The following is a 16,828-nucleotide window of genomic DNA, read 5'->3' on the forward strand; positions in this document are numbered from 1 at the left end:
CTTTAAGTGAGAAGAGATGACCTCTTCTATCTGCTTTAACAAACTGCAGTGACCCAGCAAAACCTGTCATATAAAATAAATCCCCAAATAGAGAAAGAAGCCCAGTATGTTAAAGGCAAAACTTCAGAATCATTAGAAGAAAACATGACAGTGGTTTTCAGCCTCAGGGAAGGTCCGGATGTTCTGAGTCAGTCGGAAATAGGACCATTCACAAAGGATAAGATCAACTGATCATGTGTAGGGTTTAAGCTTCTGCACATCAGGAACAGAAACAGTTCAAAGACAACTGAGAATCTGTAATCAGGATCAGGAACTCCTACCAACCAGTAGAGTAAGACCCAGACCAACAACCAGAAGAAAAAGGAGAAAGACATCAACACGCACTTCACACGGAAGATAATCCGACGGAGAGGTAAGCGTGGTAAAGATGCCCGACTCCGCCGAGTCACCGGAGAAATGCATGCAACAGCGATGCCACTTCCAACACAGCAGGCTGCAGCGTCTTCTCAATTCCAACACCACGAAGCATGGGCAGGGATGGGAGCGATGGGAACCCTCCCCTGGCGTTGGTGGAAGGACTAGATGCAGCCCCTCTGCAAAGCAAGCTGGCAACTGCTAAAAAGGGGAGGCCTAGAAACCACCAACCCTCCTTCCAGGTTGACAGGAGACCCAAGAGAGCAGGTCTGGCTGTCTCCAGTCACCAAACCCTGAAGACACGGGAAGAGACTGGGAGGTGCTCTCTGGGGAACTCACACACAGCAGTCAGAGTCCACCACGCAGAGTGCCCAACACAACAGGCGTTTTTAAAAGCAGTCAGGCTGAGTAAACAGCCCGGCTACCTGCAGCTGTCCCAGTGGATGGTTTCTGTATTTTCAATGCAATACTCTTATTTGTGAATACAGAAACATACAGATGCAAAATTCCAAGGCCCAAAGAGAACTGAAACGCCACAATTCCTGCCACGTGGCCTGGGGAGCTGAGGTGAGGCCGGGAAAGGGAACAGCAAGGCTCTGTGACGCCCGCTTTTTAGGCCCAGTACACACTCATAGAACACAGACAATGCCTGTCGGTCAGTTCTGTGCCTGAGTTATTTTCTGTATTTTTCTATGGTCTTAACTTCTCAAACTACAGCAGTGCATGAAGACGTCAAGAGACGACAACACTTTATCCTGGACCCCGATACAGATGCCCAATAGGTCCCAGCACAGTTGCCCTGACACTGAGTGCGAAGCTGTGCCTACACCTGCCTGTGCTGTCCCAAGAACACACCACAGGGGCAGTGCAGCCAGGCCCCCCGGTGCAGCCAGGATGCTCGGTGGAGCCTGTACACAGAGAGGCAGGACCAGGGCTGGCTCATCCTCATCCTGCTCTCACAGGAGTCCCTGGGGACGCCCAGGAGAGGAGCTGGACAGGGAAGAACATTCCACAAGAGGGAACACTGGGCTTCACCAAGGCTCCAGGAGAGAGAGCTTACAGCAGGTAAGGAACAGAGAGAACAGCTTGGCTAGCTAGAGAAACAGGCAGGGGCCAGGCACCCTGTGGGGAGGGGTCTGTGAGAGGAGAGGAGGCCAGGAGGACCCGCAGAGGGCCACCACTGCCAAGGCTGGAAGCCACAGGCAACCTGGAATCAAATGGATGCCACTGACCACAGAGATGTGAATGGTTTAATAACTGTCTCGTGAGCTGGATGACGAGCTCTCACATTTCACCCGCAGGCTGTGCTGTGCACCCCCCCACACAGTCGTCTGAGCAGTGGCAGCGTGGGACCAGACCCTCTCCCACAGCCAGCCTGGCCAAGGTGGCACAGACCAGAGCTCTGTGCAGACAAGCACCCAGGGGTCTAACAACACTCCCTTCTCTCCAGGGGCCAGAGGGGAGAACCAAGCTGCTCGGCCCTCCTCGCTCTGGCCCGCAGGAGGCCCTTCTCCTGGAGCAGCCCTCCTCCTTTCTGTCATGCCCGAGGGACACAAGGTCATCCACTGTGTTCCTGCTACATGGGCACTGCTGGGATGTGCTCCCACACCGAGTGTTCCCACCCAGGGCCTCTCCCTTCACTGCACAGGACAGCAAGGGCAGCTTGTGCTGGGAAGCACCTGAAAACCCTCAGCCATTCCCACCACAGCCCGGCGCTAAGCCCGTCTCCCAGGCCCCTCCACACAGTCTCTGAAATCTGAGGACTGGCTGGTGGCTCCTTCCCCCATTACAGTGAACTTGGCTGCAGGCCAACACCCTCCCAAGCGCCCAAGCACGGCCCTGCCCACCTGTACAGTGAGGCCCTGGCCCAGTGTGGTGGCCCCTCAGTGAGCCGGCTGTGCCTGGCTGCCCCCAACCCCCAGACACCAGTCGGGGGCAGTTAGAGCCCTGTCAGGTCCACAATGGCCTTGATGAAGATGGCATCGTCCCGCACGTAGGAATTCTTGGCCTCCATCTTGGAGACAGGGCAGAAGAGCGGGCAGCCGCTTGCGATGTTCATGTCATTGACTGGCCTCTGAAAAGAGGACGAGGTCACGTCGGGCCTGAAGGCATCAATCACGTGCTCCCGGTTATTCTGGTCGAGCAGCATTAAGGTCACCTGGAGGAGAGAGCCCCAAGGAGGGGCCACAGGTCTGTGGGCCACCTCGCTCTGGCTCCTGAGGGTCTGGACACCTGCAGGGCCACTAGCAGGAAGCCACAGGCACCCATCCCAGGACCCAGGCCAGAGGCTGAGGCCCAGCTGAGACCACGTGGTGGGCGGCCTTGCTCCTGCCGCAGCGCCCGGGCTCCCCAGCCTGCCCCAGCCCCTGGCATTCCGCTGCTCTCTGGGGAACCTGTGTCCACTCTGGCCTTTCCTGTCCACTGACATCTGGAGTCCTAGGCTAAAGCTTATCACTCCTGAACTTGAATTACTATGAGGAAAATACAAAAAATAATATATCTGGCAAAGACATTTTCTTGCCAAAGAGATCAGGAAGCAGCCACTGCCCACCCATGAGGAGCATTTTCCAGGGAGAACCTGAGCCTCTGTCGGGCCGTGAACCTGGATGCCCCAGGACAGACGAGGGCCCATGGGCCCTCCACACCCCTCACCCCGCCCAGCTCTGATCTGCCTCTGTGGGCTGTGAGCCTGGACAGACGAGGGCCCTCCACACCCTCACCCCGCCCAGCTCTGATCTGCCTGCTCCATAGCTATAGGGAGTGGGGGAAGTAGCAAGCCTGGGCCAAGTGTGGCAAAAGGAAGGGACCTTCTCATTCCAGCCTAGACTCTGGATCTTCAGTTCTGCAACCAAAAATAGATTCTGATTTTCAAAATAGGCCAGGGGCAGTGGCTCACGCCTACAATCCCAGCACTTTGGGAGGCCGAGGCGGGCGGATCATGAGGTCAGGAGTTCGAGACCAGCATGACAACATGGTGAAACCCTCGTCTCTACTAAAAATACAAAAATTAGCTTGGCGTGGTGGTGGGCGCCTGTAGTCCCAGTTACTCAGGAGGCTGAGGCAGGAAAATCGCTTGAACCCGGGAGGCAGAGGTTGCAGTGAGCTGAGATCATACCACTCCACTCCAGCCTGGGCGACAGAGCAAGCCGCCGTCTTAAAAATACATAAATAAATAAATGACACCTCCGATGAAGAGGGCTCTGAAGCCGTGTTCCTTCCTCTGCAGTCTCTCCAGGGCAGGGTTTTCAAACTACTGGTCTAGATGCCCATCAACATCTAGAGTCCTGGGCTAAAGCTGGGCACCCCTGACCTTGCATTATTTTGTGCTTTGTCCCTTTGTTCATTTATTTTTTACAGCCCGGTCTTGCTCTGTTGCACAGGCTGCAGTGCAGCAGCGTGATCTCAGCTCACTGCAGCCTCAACCTACTGGGCTCAAGCAATCCTCCTGCCTCAGCCTCCAAATAGCTGGGAATACAGGTGCACACCACCATGCACGGCTGATTTTTCTATTTTTTTTGTAGAGATGGGGTCTCACTGTGTTGCCCAGGCTGATCTCAAACTCCTGGGTTCAAGCAATCCTCCCATCTCAGCCTCCCAAAGTGCTGGGATCACAGGGATACTCCCCCACACTTGGCCTTGTGCTTTTTCTTTTTTTTTTTTGAGACAGAGTCTCGCTCTGTCGCCCAGGCTGAAGTGCAGTGGCTGGATCTCAGCTCACTGCAAGCTCCGCCTCCGGGGTTTACGCCATTCTCCTGCCTCAGCCTCCCGAGTAGCTGGGACTACAGGCGCCCGCCACCTCGCCCGGCTAGTTTTTTTGGTATTTTTTAGTAGAGACGGGGTTTCACTGTGTTGGCCAGGATGGTCTTGATCTCCTGACCTCGTGATCTGCCCGTCTCAGCCTCCCAAAGTGCTGGGATTATAGGCTTGAGCCACCACGCTCGGCCGGCTTTGTGCATTTTTTTAGTCATATTTATGTTTATCTGACAGGTCAGGAAGCCAGTTGCTTGTGTCACGGACCAGTGCTCAGAAATCATGGAAAGGACAGAAACTGCCAGAGCTCTCCACCGCGTGACACAGCACCACAGGGCGACGCGCCTACTGCAGACACCTGGTCTGGCGAGCCCAAGCCACCCTGTCCTACACAACCCTGTACCACAGAAGCTGCACTGCCCAGAGGGAATCTCAGGTGCGGCCCTCAGCAAAGCCTGTGGGGACGGCGTCACACCTTCTGGTTGAAGGGCCACCGCAGCAGGGCGTCATTCGGGCCCTTCATCACCACAAAGAAGAGGGACAGGTGTGTTCCTCGCCCGGTGCCGTCGCCGTTCAGGTAGATACGCAGACACATCTTGTAGCCGTACCTGCTGGTGTAGAAGGCTGTGGAGGCAGGAGGGATGCCTGGTGAGCTGACACTCAGCAAGGGAGGGGCAGGGCTCTTCCTGCCTGGCTGCCCTCCCCCAGGGACAAAAACACTCACAAAGAAACATTCAGGTTCTGGGGTGCAAAGAAAGTATTTTTCTCAAACTATGCAGTTAGTTTCCAATGAAAACAAATTTCATTTAAAAAAAAAAAAAGTAGTAATTACAAAAATTAGAAAAAGTTTTTTTTTTTTTTGAGACAGAGTCTCTCTCCTGTTGCCCAGGCTAAGCGTAGAGGCACAATCTCGGCTCACTGCAACCTCCACCTCCTGGGATCAAGCGATTCTCCTGCCTCAGCCTTCTGAGTAGCTGGGATTATAGGCGCCCACCACCACACCCGGCTAATTTTTGTATTTTTAGCAGAGATGGGATTTCACCATGTTGGTCAGGCTGGTCTCCAACTCCTGACCTCAGGTGATCCACGCATGTTGGCCTCCCAAAGTGCTGGGATTACAGGTGTGAGCTACCACGCCTGGCCCAGAAAAAGCATTTTTAAGAATCCCAAATGTAACCCCCAAAACTTAAGAAGATGAGGAGAGGGCCAGGCGCGATAGCTCACACCTGTAATCCCAGCACTTTGGGAGGCCGAGGCGGGTGGATCACGAGGTCAAGAGATTGAGACCATCCTGGCTAACATGGTGAAACCCCGTCTCTACTAAAAATACAAAAAATTAGCCGGGCGTGGTGGTGAACGCCTGTAGTCCCAGCTACTCGGGAGGCTGAGGCAGGAGAATGGCGTGAACCTGGGAGGCGGAGCTTGCAGTGAGCTGAGATTGTGCCACCGCACTCCAGCCTGGGCGACAGAGCGAGACTCCGTCTCAAAAAAAAAAAAAAAAAGAAGATGAGTAGAGCAACACGGCAAGATCCACCAAATGCAGTGGTTGGGGCCTCGGCAGAGCTGCAGAGGGGAACCCTGACTGGCCCAGGGCTTAGGGTGGGCCCCAAGCCTGCCTCAGAAGAGGCACTTGCTAGAGTGAACCCCGAAACAAGCAGAGTCCACTTCCTTCTCACCCAACGAGACACAGACGTGAGTGATAGCCAGAATGCGGCAGAGGCTGCTTTCCAAGCCACATGACAGAACCCCGCGTGCACACGTTTGAACACAGGGACCCCACTGTGGCAGCACCAGGACCAACCCTCCGCATCCTTGTCCTCCACCGTGCGCCCTGGCCCATCCTCCCTATCCTCCTCCTCCACGCGTGCCGCACACAAACTGTGTTCACCAGCACTGCTTAAAGCAGATGTTCCACACAAACAGGTCCTCCTGCCCGAGTACCACCTCCGTGGCAGGGCCTCCACAATGCTGACCCTTCACCTCATGCTTAGTACAGAGCTCCCAGCATATACAATCGGCTGAGTCAAGCAGCTGCGGAGGGAAGGTCGCCACCAGAAAGCAGTGCTGACTTTCACAGCCCTGGAGGAACAGGGCCACGCCCTGCAGGTTGCCCAGACTGTTCCCTCAAGTTTCCCCCAAAACAATCTGTCATTTTTCCAGTCTCAACTCCGAGAAGAAAGAGTGTGAGTTTTGTTTCCGGTCCCTGCTGAAGGCCTTGTCAGGATGCACCACACAGAACATGGCGGCCCCTCCAGATGACACTTGGGTTTCTTTCTGCCAGAGCACAGCAGCCATGGCCCCCGCTGCTCAGGGAGTTTCGCCAGGAGCACTAGGCTAAATTCAAACAGGAAAGGTGCCTACAATGTCTCAGTCTTGATCCTAGAACCTAAGATTCTATCAGTAGGTTCACCAAGTCAGTGTAAAAATAAAGCCCACACGAGGGTGTTTTCTGAGCCATGTCGACAAAGACCACAAAGGGAGTGCCTAAGTCGGGGATGAGATGATGGCTGGGGCTGCCACGAGGTCAGCCAGGGCCTCAAAGGACAGCAGGGGGGCCGCCAGTGTACTGCAGTGCCCGGAAGCACAGTCCTGGCAGGAGCCTGTGGCTGGGTGGCCACCACACAGCCCCTCTCCAGCAGCGCCCTCCAGGGGAGACCCCACAAGCAGCCTCCCAAGAGAACTCGTAGTTGGGGGAAAAAAAAAAAAGGGAGTGTGAGAAACACCCTCCCTGAGCTCCGTGTGGAAACTGAACCTGGGAGGGGTCAGACTAGCTCGGCCCCAAGGCCCTGGGAGCCATGTCCCATCCCCACGGCTACCCCCACCCATCCTGTCTTCCTGGGAGCTGCGATCAGGCAGGAGAGCCTGTTGATGTAATGTCTGCTTTAGAGCCGTGTGCCGGAGGACCAGGCTGTGGGTGACGAGGGGCACACCCTGAGGGCAGGCAAAGCAGGAGGGCAGCCAGCCCAACCCCTCACCCCCGGTCCCTACCCAAGGGCACCCACTGGCCAGCCCATATTCCGCTGCCCCACTTGCCGCTCAGGGAGGCACAGCCGCTCCCGGTATCACTGGGGGTTGTATCTCAGCCTCCCTTGGGAGCCGTCCCATGTGGTCACAGGGGTGAGGGGACCCAGATGCCATGTAAACAGCAGCCGCAGTGAGGTGGGGGTCCTAGAACCACACCTGGGGAGAAGATGGCAGGTGTGCGGCCGGCCACAGCTTCCTGGCGCTTCCTGGCGAAGTCTGAGATCTTCCAGATGAAGACCCCATCGTAGGTGGATGCCTCCATCTCCAAGACCTTCTGCTCCAGGTCAGCCATCGCCAGGTCCTTGAGGCCAATGCTCCTCTCCAGCTGCTGCACCTGCCGGGTGCCAAAACCACCTTCCCTCTTACCGGAGGGGTGTGGGCACGAGCCCGCCTCCCACACCCACCAATCTCCAGCAGGACAGTGGTCCTGGGCACCCCTGGGCTCCGTGTTTCTCACGTCCACTCCCTGCACAAAAGAACCCAACCCCACCCTGGCCAAGAGTGGGGGGCTCCAAGTCCACACAGAAGCTCCTGGCCAGCACGCGTGCTCAGAAGCCACACCAGGCCTTGCACATCCCCATGGCTGACTCTGCCCTCCCAACAGAGAAAGGAGGCTCCCGCCCACGGCCTGGTCTCTATGACCTTCCAGCGTTTGGGTCCCTCAGAGAACAGGACTCAGAAACAAAGGGGGCCAGAGCCTTCCATAGAAACCACGCTGGACTGGACTGGGGTTTGCAGATGGAGTTCTACACTGTCCAGGCTCTAAAGCTTCAGGACCTGCTAGAGCCTGCTGGGGTGCAGACACTATCCCCCTTTACACTGTCCTCCTCATGGCTGGCCGCCCAGCAGGCACAGACCTTGTTACTCAGGGCTTCAATCTTGTCTTGGTCCAGCCGGTGCTGCCGGCTGCAGGCCTCGGCAGTCATGGCCACCCTCTCCACCTCCCGGTTCAGGACGCAGACAATGTTCTCAAAAGTGGCCGTCTTCTTCTCCAGGTTCTCACACCTCTGTAGCAGCTCTGACCCCGCATGGCTCTGGTCTCCCAAGAGAGGCTTTGCCTCCAGCACCGAGCTCAGGAGCATGGCCAGGTGCTCCCGCAGCCACTGTGCCTCGTGCTCTTGCTGTTTCTCACCCTCCACCTGCAGACACAGGGCAGGGAGGCTGCTGGCTCCACCCACCATTCAGCTCCCACCCGGGGACGCAGGCCTCAGAGCTGAGGAGACAGGCCAGAGTCAGAGATAGGGATGCCTGGGTGGCCTGGCCATGGCTGATCCTTCTTGTGCATGACAGACTGAAAGTCAGGTATGTTTAAAGAATATGAAGCTTGCTAGAGACCTCAGTTGCAGCCAGGCACCGTAGCTAGCAACTGTCATTCTAGCACTTCAGAAGGCCGAAGCGGGAGAATCATTTGGGCCCAGGAGTTGGAGACTAGCTGGAGCAACATGGTGAAAACCCACGTCTACAAAAATTTTTTTAAAATGAGCCGAGCATGGTGGTGTGTGCCAGTGGTTCCAGCTACTCCGGAGGCTGAGGTGGGAGGATCGCTTGAGCCCAGAAGGGTGAAGCTGCAGTAAGCCGAGATCATACTACTGCATCTCTGCCTGGCTGACACAGTGAAACCCTGTTTGGAAGAAAAGAAAAAAGGGACGGGACGGGACGAAGGGAAGAAGGCGAGGGGAAGGGAGAGGGGGAGGGACAGAAAGGAAAATAAAAGAAAAATAAAAGCAGCACACGATTTTTTAAAAAGCGACTCACAACCGGGCATGGTGGCTCACGCCTGTAATCCCAGCACTTTGGGAGGCCAAGGTGGGAGGATCACCTGAGGTTGGGAGTTCGAGACCAACCTGACCAACATGGAGAAACCCTGTCTCTAATAAAAATACAAAATTAGCCGTGCGTGGTGGTGCACACCTGTAATCCCAGCTACTCAGGAGGCTGAGGCAGGAGAATTGCTTGAACCCGGGAGGTGGAGGTTGCAGTGAGCCGAGATGGCGCCACTGCACTCTAGCCTGGGCAACAAGAGCGAAACTCTGTCTCAAAAAAAAAAAAAAAAAACAAAAAACCTACCCACAAGTGCCAGACAAGCCTGGCCAACATGGTGAAACCCCGTCTCTACTAAAGATACAAAAATTAGCCAGGCATGGTGGCACATGTCTGTAATCCCAGCTACTCGGGAGCCTGAGTCAGGAGAACTGCTTGAACCCAGGAGAGGGAGGCTGCAGTGAGCCGAGATGGTGCCACTGCACTTCCAGCCTGGGCGACAGAGTAAACTCTGTTTCAAAAATAAATAAATAAATATAAAAATAGGCCAGGCGCAGTGGCTCACACCTGTAATCCCAGTACTTTGGGAGGCTGAGGTGGTCAGATCAGATCACCTGAGATCAGGAGTTTGAGACCAGCCTGGCCAACATCGTGAAACCCCATCTCTACTAAAAATACAAAAATTAGCTGGGCCTGGGGGTGTGTGCTTGTAATCCCAGCTTCCTGGGAGGCTGAGGCAGGAGAATACTTGAACCCAGGAGGTAGAGGTTACAGTGAGCCGAGATGGCGCCACTGCACTCCAGCCTGACTGACAGAGCGAGACTCTGTCTCTAAAATAAAATAAAATAAAATAAAAATAAAAAGCTACCCACAGGGGGAAGGTGAAGGGGTGGAAATTAGGCTGCCTTAAACATACCTCATTTTATAGACCTGACTTTGCAATTAAATTATTTTCAAATTTCCGCAACAAAATTTAAAAATGAGCCAGGCGTGGTCATGCCTGTAATACCAGCACTTTAGGAGGCTGAGGCAGTAGGATCACTTGAGGTCAGGAGTTCGAGACCAGCCTGGGCAACATGGTGAAACCTCGTCTCTACTAAAAATACAAAACTTAGCTGGGAGTGGTGGTGCACAGCTGTGATCACAGCTACTTGGGCCTTTCATTACCTACTTGGGAGGCTGAGGCACAAGAATTGTTTGAACCCAGGAGGCAGAGGCTGCAGTGAGCTGAGATCATGCCACTGCACTCCAGCCTGGGCGAGAAAGCAGGACTCAGCCACAAATATAATAATAATAATAAATAATAAATAAATAAATAAGAAAGACACTCTTAAAAAAAATCACAGTGAAAGAAACAAATGGACTTACATGTGTACCCAGCTAGAGGCACAGCCACCTAGAGAGCAGAAGGGCATTCAAAAGACAAACAGCTGGACGAGAGCTTGCCTCGCATCTGCTCAGAGACGGGTGCTGCTGGGACCACGCCGTGTGCGGCATGGAAAAAGCAGGTCCCGGCTGAGCCTGGGGTGGGCGCCAGCATGGGGAGACCCTTTGTGCAAACGGGAAGCGAGCGTCGCCACACACTCTTGCTGGGTTCGCTCTCATTCCTCAACACCACAAGGCCCAGAAACAAGGAGCACAGTGGCGGCAGCGAGCACCACTGAGGCCCAGGTGGTGTCTAAACAACCTCCCGCATGGGAAGCCCAGGCTTCCTGGAGATGGCAGATGCCAGGTCAGAGCGGGAAACAGACAAGAACACGGAGAGGAGAAGACTATCCGACGCAGACAAAGAAAACAGTCCTTTTCACCGTCATTAGGAAGAAAACACAAGACCTAAGGCCACACAGAATCAAGTCAGCAACTGACTCTACTACAAATACCGTCAAGGCATCCCTGTCTCCAAGAAAGGAAGGTGCCCGCTCAGTGAGCTGGCCAGGGGAGGGTCTGCACCCACGGCCTGCCCCCTCCATCCATCAGGCACACACCTCAGCTGGGGGCCACCTCTGGGCCCAGTACTCCTCGAGGGTCCTGATCTCAAGGGGCTCCTGTTGTACAGGGCAAGACGGACAAGAGACAGAGACATGAGGTGCTGGCGACAGAGGGGCAGAGTCTGCAGGGGTGGAGCAGGGGGGTCCACCCGGAGAGATCCAGGCGCCTGGCCATTGTGCCAGTGTCCAAGTGCCTGGAGTGGGCACAAGTGGGCATGCCCAAGGAAGCTGAGGCCAGCGAGCAGGGCAGAGGCGAAGCCGAGGGGAGGAAAGATCACAGGAGCAGGCCGCTCTGAATGAGAAGCTGTGAGGAAGACTTGTGATTGATTTCCAATTGTGAACAGGCCAGAGCGGAGAAGAACGGGGGCCCGATAAGTGCCTGAGCCTGGGTCCCAGTGAGAGAGGAGGACGACGTGGACAGGGCAGTGACGGCTGGGGGATGGGGGGTCCAGGTGTCCAGGAACCATTTGAGGGCAGACGAGATCTCTGTCAGCCTGAATGTGAAGTGTGAGGTGAGAGGAGGGGCCCGAGTGCCTGCTGGTGGCGGAGGGCTTGGCGAGAGCCGCTGGGTTAGAGTGCTGCCCTTTTCTGTGTGAGATGGGGGCAGGGAGACGGCAGCCAAGAAGCGGTCGTGGCGAGCTGGCCGGGTACATCTGAGATGTGCACTCAACACCCAGGGAGGCTCAAGGCGACAGGTGGGCACACGCATTGGGCATCCTCAGAGACAGGTGGCAGTCAAAGCCAGGCACTACAATGCCACCAGGAGGATGGGAGTGGACAGGGCTGCCAGCCCAGAGACCAAGCTGGGGACACTCAGACAGCCGGGGTGGGAGGCAGTGCTGCAGAGGAGGCTGAGGAGCAGCTGGAAGGAACCCAGGAAGCGCTGGGCTGGAGGCAGTGAAGACCACGCCCAACCTCAGACCCCCAGACTCACCGTCTCGAGGCAGCCGATGGCGTGGAATCTGCAAGGGACTCGACACTTGCCACAAGTCTTGACGTGGTCCTGAAACTACAAGGGAATGGTGTCACAGTGCCACCTTTCTCTGTTCTGATGCATTTCAGCACTTCCACACAGACCACAGTGATTTACACAGAGGGTTACATGACCTGCCCCATTGGCCTCTTCACTCTCACACCGAATGAAACCCAACAGCCTATTTCCAAAGCAACATGTGCACACACCCGTGCACACACCTGTGTGAACATGCACACTGTGCCAGTAACTGAGATGGGCAAGTGTTTCGGGACACCTGTGGAGACCCCAGCTTGTGTGTCACATGGCAAGCCTGTCCTTCTATCACAGTCCACAGGACATGCAGTGCTGAGGCCCCAGGGCCTAGGTTCAAAACCCAGAGACAAACACCCACTGCTCACCTGGTGCGCGGTGGTGCAGGATGACACGGACACAACATGACGCAAAACGTAAAATCCAGCAAGGGGCCAAGTGCACACAGACGCTCACATATGACACGAGCATCGAACCAGGGAAGAAACAGAGCCCAACACTGTGGTATCTGACACCGGTCTAAGGATGCGGGAACAGCCCGAGGAAAGACATGAAACCCAAGTCCCTCCTCCATTGCCCAGGTGACATGGCAGGTGTGTCGCAGCCCTGGGTGTGAGAGAATCAAACCCACAAACACCAGACGCAGCACAGGATTCCCACGTACCCGGGACGAGGGAAACGGCCCTAACTGTGAATCAGTTTCCAGAAACAATAACATAAGAACCTTGCCCAATTCCCCCCAAAACAAACAAAAAACCAAAAACACCATTAAGTGGGCAGGAGTCATAAACAGCAAGAGAAGCACAGATGTGCTCGGTCACACCACAGCTTGGGACGTGCCCGTCAGAAGCCCCTGGAGACTCTCTGCTGTTTCTTGCCACCCATAGGAGGTTGGTCTCAGGGTCCCTGAAACCCAAGGATGCTCGTCCCTGATGGAAGACGGCAGAGTGTTTGCACAGAGCCTAAGCACACCCTCCCTTACACCTTAAATCAGCTCTCGGTGACTCACGACCAATACAACGTGAACGCTGTGTTAATAAAAAACATCCGGCTGGGCGCGGTGGCTCAAGCCTGTAATCCCAGCACTTTGGGAGGCCGAGATGGGCGGATCACAAGGTCAGGAGATCGAGACCATCCTGGCTAACACGGTGAAACCCCGTCTCTACTAAAAAATACAAAAAAACTAGTTGGGCGAGGTGGCAGGCACCTGTAGTCCCAGCTACTCAGGAGGCTGAGGCAGGAGAATGGTGTAAGCCTGGGAGGCAGAGCTTGCAGTGAGCCGAGATCGCGCCACTGCACTCCAGCCTGGGCGACGGCGAGACTCCATCTCGAAAAAAAATAAAAAATAAAAAATAGATAAAAATAAAAAACATCCACGCATATTCTGTGCATTTTTCCCTGAACATTTCCAGTCTACAGTTGGCTGGATCCAAGGTGTGGACCTGCGACACAGAGGACTGATGTGTTTCTCACACGTCACAGTGGCGATGGTGTTCCCACAATGCTTACGGAAATGCAAATTTCTGAACTACCGCACAGTGCTGCGCACGGGGAGCCTGACATATTTCCCTGTGAGGTCTCAGAATGCATTTTTTTTTGCAGTTTTCGCTTTAGTGCCATGTAACCATTTTACAAAATTACAAAACTTTTTTTTTTTTTTTTGAGACAGAGTTTCTCTCTTGTTGCCCAGTCTGGAGTATAATGGCACAATTTCAGCTCACTGCAACCTCTGCCTGCCAGGTTCAAGTGATTCTCCTGCCTCAGCCTCCCGAGTAGCTGGGATTACAGGCATGTGCCACCACGCCTGGTTAATTTTTGAATTTTGTTTTTGTTTTTGAGACGGAGTCTCGCTCTGTTGCCCAGGCTGGAGTGCAGTGGCTTGATCTCAGCTCACCACAACCTCCGCCTCCGAGGTTCAAGCGATTCTCCTGCTTCAGCCTCCCAAGTAGCTGGGATGACAGGTGTGCGCCACCACACCCGACTAATTCGGTATTTTTAGTAGAGATGGGGTTTCTGCATTTTGGTCAGGCTGGTCTCAAACTCCTGAGCTCAGGTGATCTGCTCACCTCCGCCTCTCAAAGGGCTGGGATAACAGGCGTGAGTCACCGCGCCCAGCCTTTTTTTCTTTTTTAAGAGCAATCTTTAAAACTCAAAGCAAAATGAAACAAATGTGCCTCCGTGGCATACTGAGACCGCCGCCTGCCCAGAGATGCTGCTTCGAATGACTTATCACACAGCAACTCAATACAGACTCTAAAAGCAAAGAGAACTAGAAAGAGAACTTTGTCATCATATAATTCGCCATGGATCACAGTCAGTGCTACTGACACTGTTCTTATGTACAGCAATGTCAACAGGAACCATGACTTTCTGTAGAAAGGAGACAGCAACATGGAAGTTGGGTAAGAATCTGAAATGCAAACATCAGTGTGAACCCACAATGTATTTTCTCTTAAAATAAAGCAAGGATCCCTGTGCTGTCACTGAAGTATTTTCGGATGAAACGCTGGGCTGCGGGAAGAAGTGGAGGCAGGAATGAAACAGAACTGGCACTGGACACCCCCATCTTGAGCTGCAGCAGGGCCCCAAGTTCTAACGCACTCTCTTTCCTCTGTCCAGGCTCAGAAATTTCCACCACAGGAAGCTGAAGGAGAAGAGGCCAGGAATCTGGCATGTGTGCAGCATGCTGGGAATGGGGGTGGGAGCGTCCAGGGAGGGTAGGTGTGAGAGAAGGCGCTGCTGGAAACGAGGAGAGACAAGTCTCCCCAGGCTGCCCACCTGGGCCATCCATGGAGCTGAAAGCCAGCTGGGTGCCTGGCCTCTGTAAGCCTCAATTTCCTCATCTGATAAAGGGTGCCCTAGGGTTCCTGTGAAGGCGAGAGGGCAACCCCCAGGTCCCCAGGAAACGCTAAACACCGCCCGCCCGTGGTTCCTGCCAGCGTTATCATGAAGGGGCAAACACCTATCAACCAAAAGGTGTCCGTGACTGCCGAGGCTTCTGGGCTGTTCGGCCATGAGGCCCAGGCCCACTTCTGTCCAGCGAGCCCCACAGGCCAGCCTCCAAAGGACCAGGTCCCAACACACACCGCCCCATGCTTGGCTCAGCCCTGCACATGTCCCAGGCAGCGGTGAGGAACCCAACCAAGCCCTGAGAGCGTGGTCACCAAGAGAGGCTCCAGCAAAACCAGCAAAGATGGAGAGGAGGGGCTGGGAGGACGAGACACAGCCTGAAGGGAGGCAGCTCTGGTGCCTCTGCACAGCTCTGACTGATAGCAAGCCAATAGTTTACATCGTCAAAGAACAAAAGCAAATCTTTAAAAAAACCTCACATTTTAAAAGAACCCGAAGCAAATGAACTACATACCACATCTAACATAAACTCAAAGAAAAAATGTATTCCAATTGACCTCAGAACGTGGTATGTGGACCCTATGTCTTGGTAAGATGTACTTCCAAGAACAAAAAGAGCTGTGAAGAAACAGGTGGCCTCATCACCAGAAGTCACGTTGCTGATTTTTGTTTATTGTTTTTTTGAGATGGAGTCTCACTCTGTGGCCCAGGCTGGAGTGCACTGGTGCGATCTTGGCTTATAGCAACCTGTGCCTCCCGGGTTCAAGTGATTCTCCTGTCTCAGCTTCCTAAGTAGCTGGGATTACAGGAGTGCCTGTGCCACCACACCTGGCTAATTTTTGTATTTTTAATAGAGAAGTGGTTTTGCCGTGTTGGCCAGGCTGGTTTTGATCTCCTGACCTCAGGTGATCCACTGGCCTTGGCCTCCCAAAGTGCTGGGATTGCAGGCGTGAGCTACCACACCCGGCCTTGCCTTCTTTTTTTGCCTTCTGTCACCCAGGCTGGAGTGCAGTGGTGCGATCTTAGCTCACTGCAACCTCCACCTCCTGGGTTCAAGCAATTTTCGCACCTCAGCCTCCCAAGGAGCTGGGACTAGAGGTGTGCAACACAATGCCCAGCTAATTTTTGTATTTTCAGTAGAGACGGAGTTTCACCATGTTGGCCGGGCTGGTCTCGAACTGGCCTCAAGTGATCCTCCCGCCTCAGTCTCCCAAAGTGCTGGGATTACAGGCGTGAGCCACCACGCTCAGCAGGTGTTTTTAATTTTAAACCTACTCTATATATAACATAAAGCAAATATGTTACCAGTGTTAGGAACCAAGATTTGCAACATGAAAAAAAGATAAGAGAGGCCGGGCACAGTGGCTCACACCTGTAATCCCAACAGTTTGGGAGGCCGAGGTGGGTGGATCACAAGGTCAGGAGATTGAGACCATCCTGGCCTAAATGGTGAAACCCTATCTGTATTAAAAATACAAAAACAAAATTAGCTGGGCGTGGTGGTGGGCATTTATAGTCCAAACTACTCAGGAGGCTAAGGCAGGAGAATGGTGTGAACCCGGGAGGCAGAGCTTGCAGTGAGCCGAGATCTCGCCACTGCACTCCAGCCTGGGCGACACAGCGAGACTCCGTCTCAAAAAAAAAGACGGGATGAAAATGCACCATGCGCACAGAAAGCCATGTGTTCACAGTGATGGGGACAAAGTCCACCAGAGACCACTGCGCTGCCTGGGCAACCATCTTTGTCTTTCACTCTGGAAACAAAGTCTCAAGGAAAGAATCACCTCCTGACTCCTCCGTAAATCCCCTCAGGGCAGACAAGGGCTGACGCAGACCAGGGCACGCACAGAGGGCGCCTCTCAGAGGCACCTCCAGGCCCTACCAGCAGGAGACACAGCCTTGCAGACACGGGCCCCAGGCAGGCGTCCTGGCCTCTGAAGGGGGCATTGCAGCAGCCACAGCCTCTATGGCGCTCCGACGAGACAAACCCCCCATCAAGCTTCGAGTGGGAGCTTCAGTCTCCAGGCGAAGGGAA

The 16,828-nt window shown here is 54.4% G+C and overlaps 1 protein-coding gene across 3 annotated transcripts in view; it reads right to left on the bottom strand.

Moving 5' to 3' along the window:
- Positions 1-858: 858 nt before the first annotated feature.
- TRAF2 (TNF receptor-associated factor 2) overlaps positions 859-16,828 on the bottom strand; it is a 48,215-nt gene continuing 32,245 nt past the window's right edge. The window contains exons 8-12 of one of the 3 annotated variants that reach the window (XM_011957276.1): positions 11,872-11,946; positions 8,046-8,327; positions 7,345-7,522; positions 4,640-4,788; positions 859-2,572 (exon numbers count right to left, since the gene is read on the bottom strand). In XM_011957276.1, the coding sequence (XP_011812666.1) occupies positions 2,354-2,572; positions 4,640-4,788; positions 7,345-7,522; positions 8,046-8,327; positions 11,872-11,946 (903 nt within the window). In that variant the 3' untranslated portion in view covers positions 859-2,353. The remainder of the gene's footprint in view (positions 2,573-4,639; positions 4,789-7,344; positions 7,523-8,045; positions 8,328-11,871; positions 11,947-16,828) is intronic. The other 2 variants (XM_011957275.1, XM_011957277.1) reach the window with 2 other exon arrangements.

The sequence above is a fragment of the Colobus angolensis genome, unplaced genomic scaffold (assembly GCF_000951035.1).
Source record: "Colobus angolensis palliatus isolate OR3802 unplaced genomic scaffold, Cang.pa_1.0 Scaffold44, whole genome shotgun sequence".
Taxonomy (NCBI): domain Eukaryota; kingdom Metazoa; phylum Chordata; class Mammalia; order Primates; family Cercopithecidae; genus Colobus; species Colobus angolensis.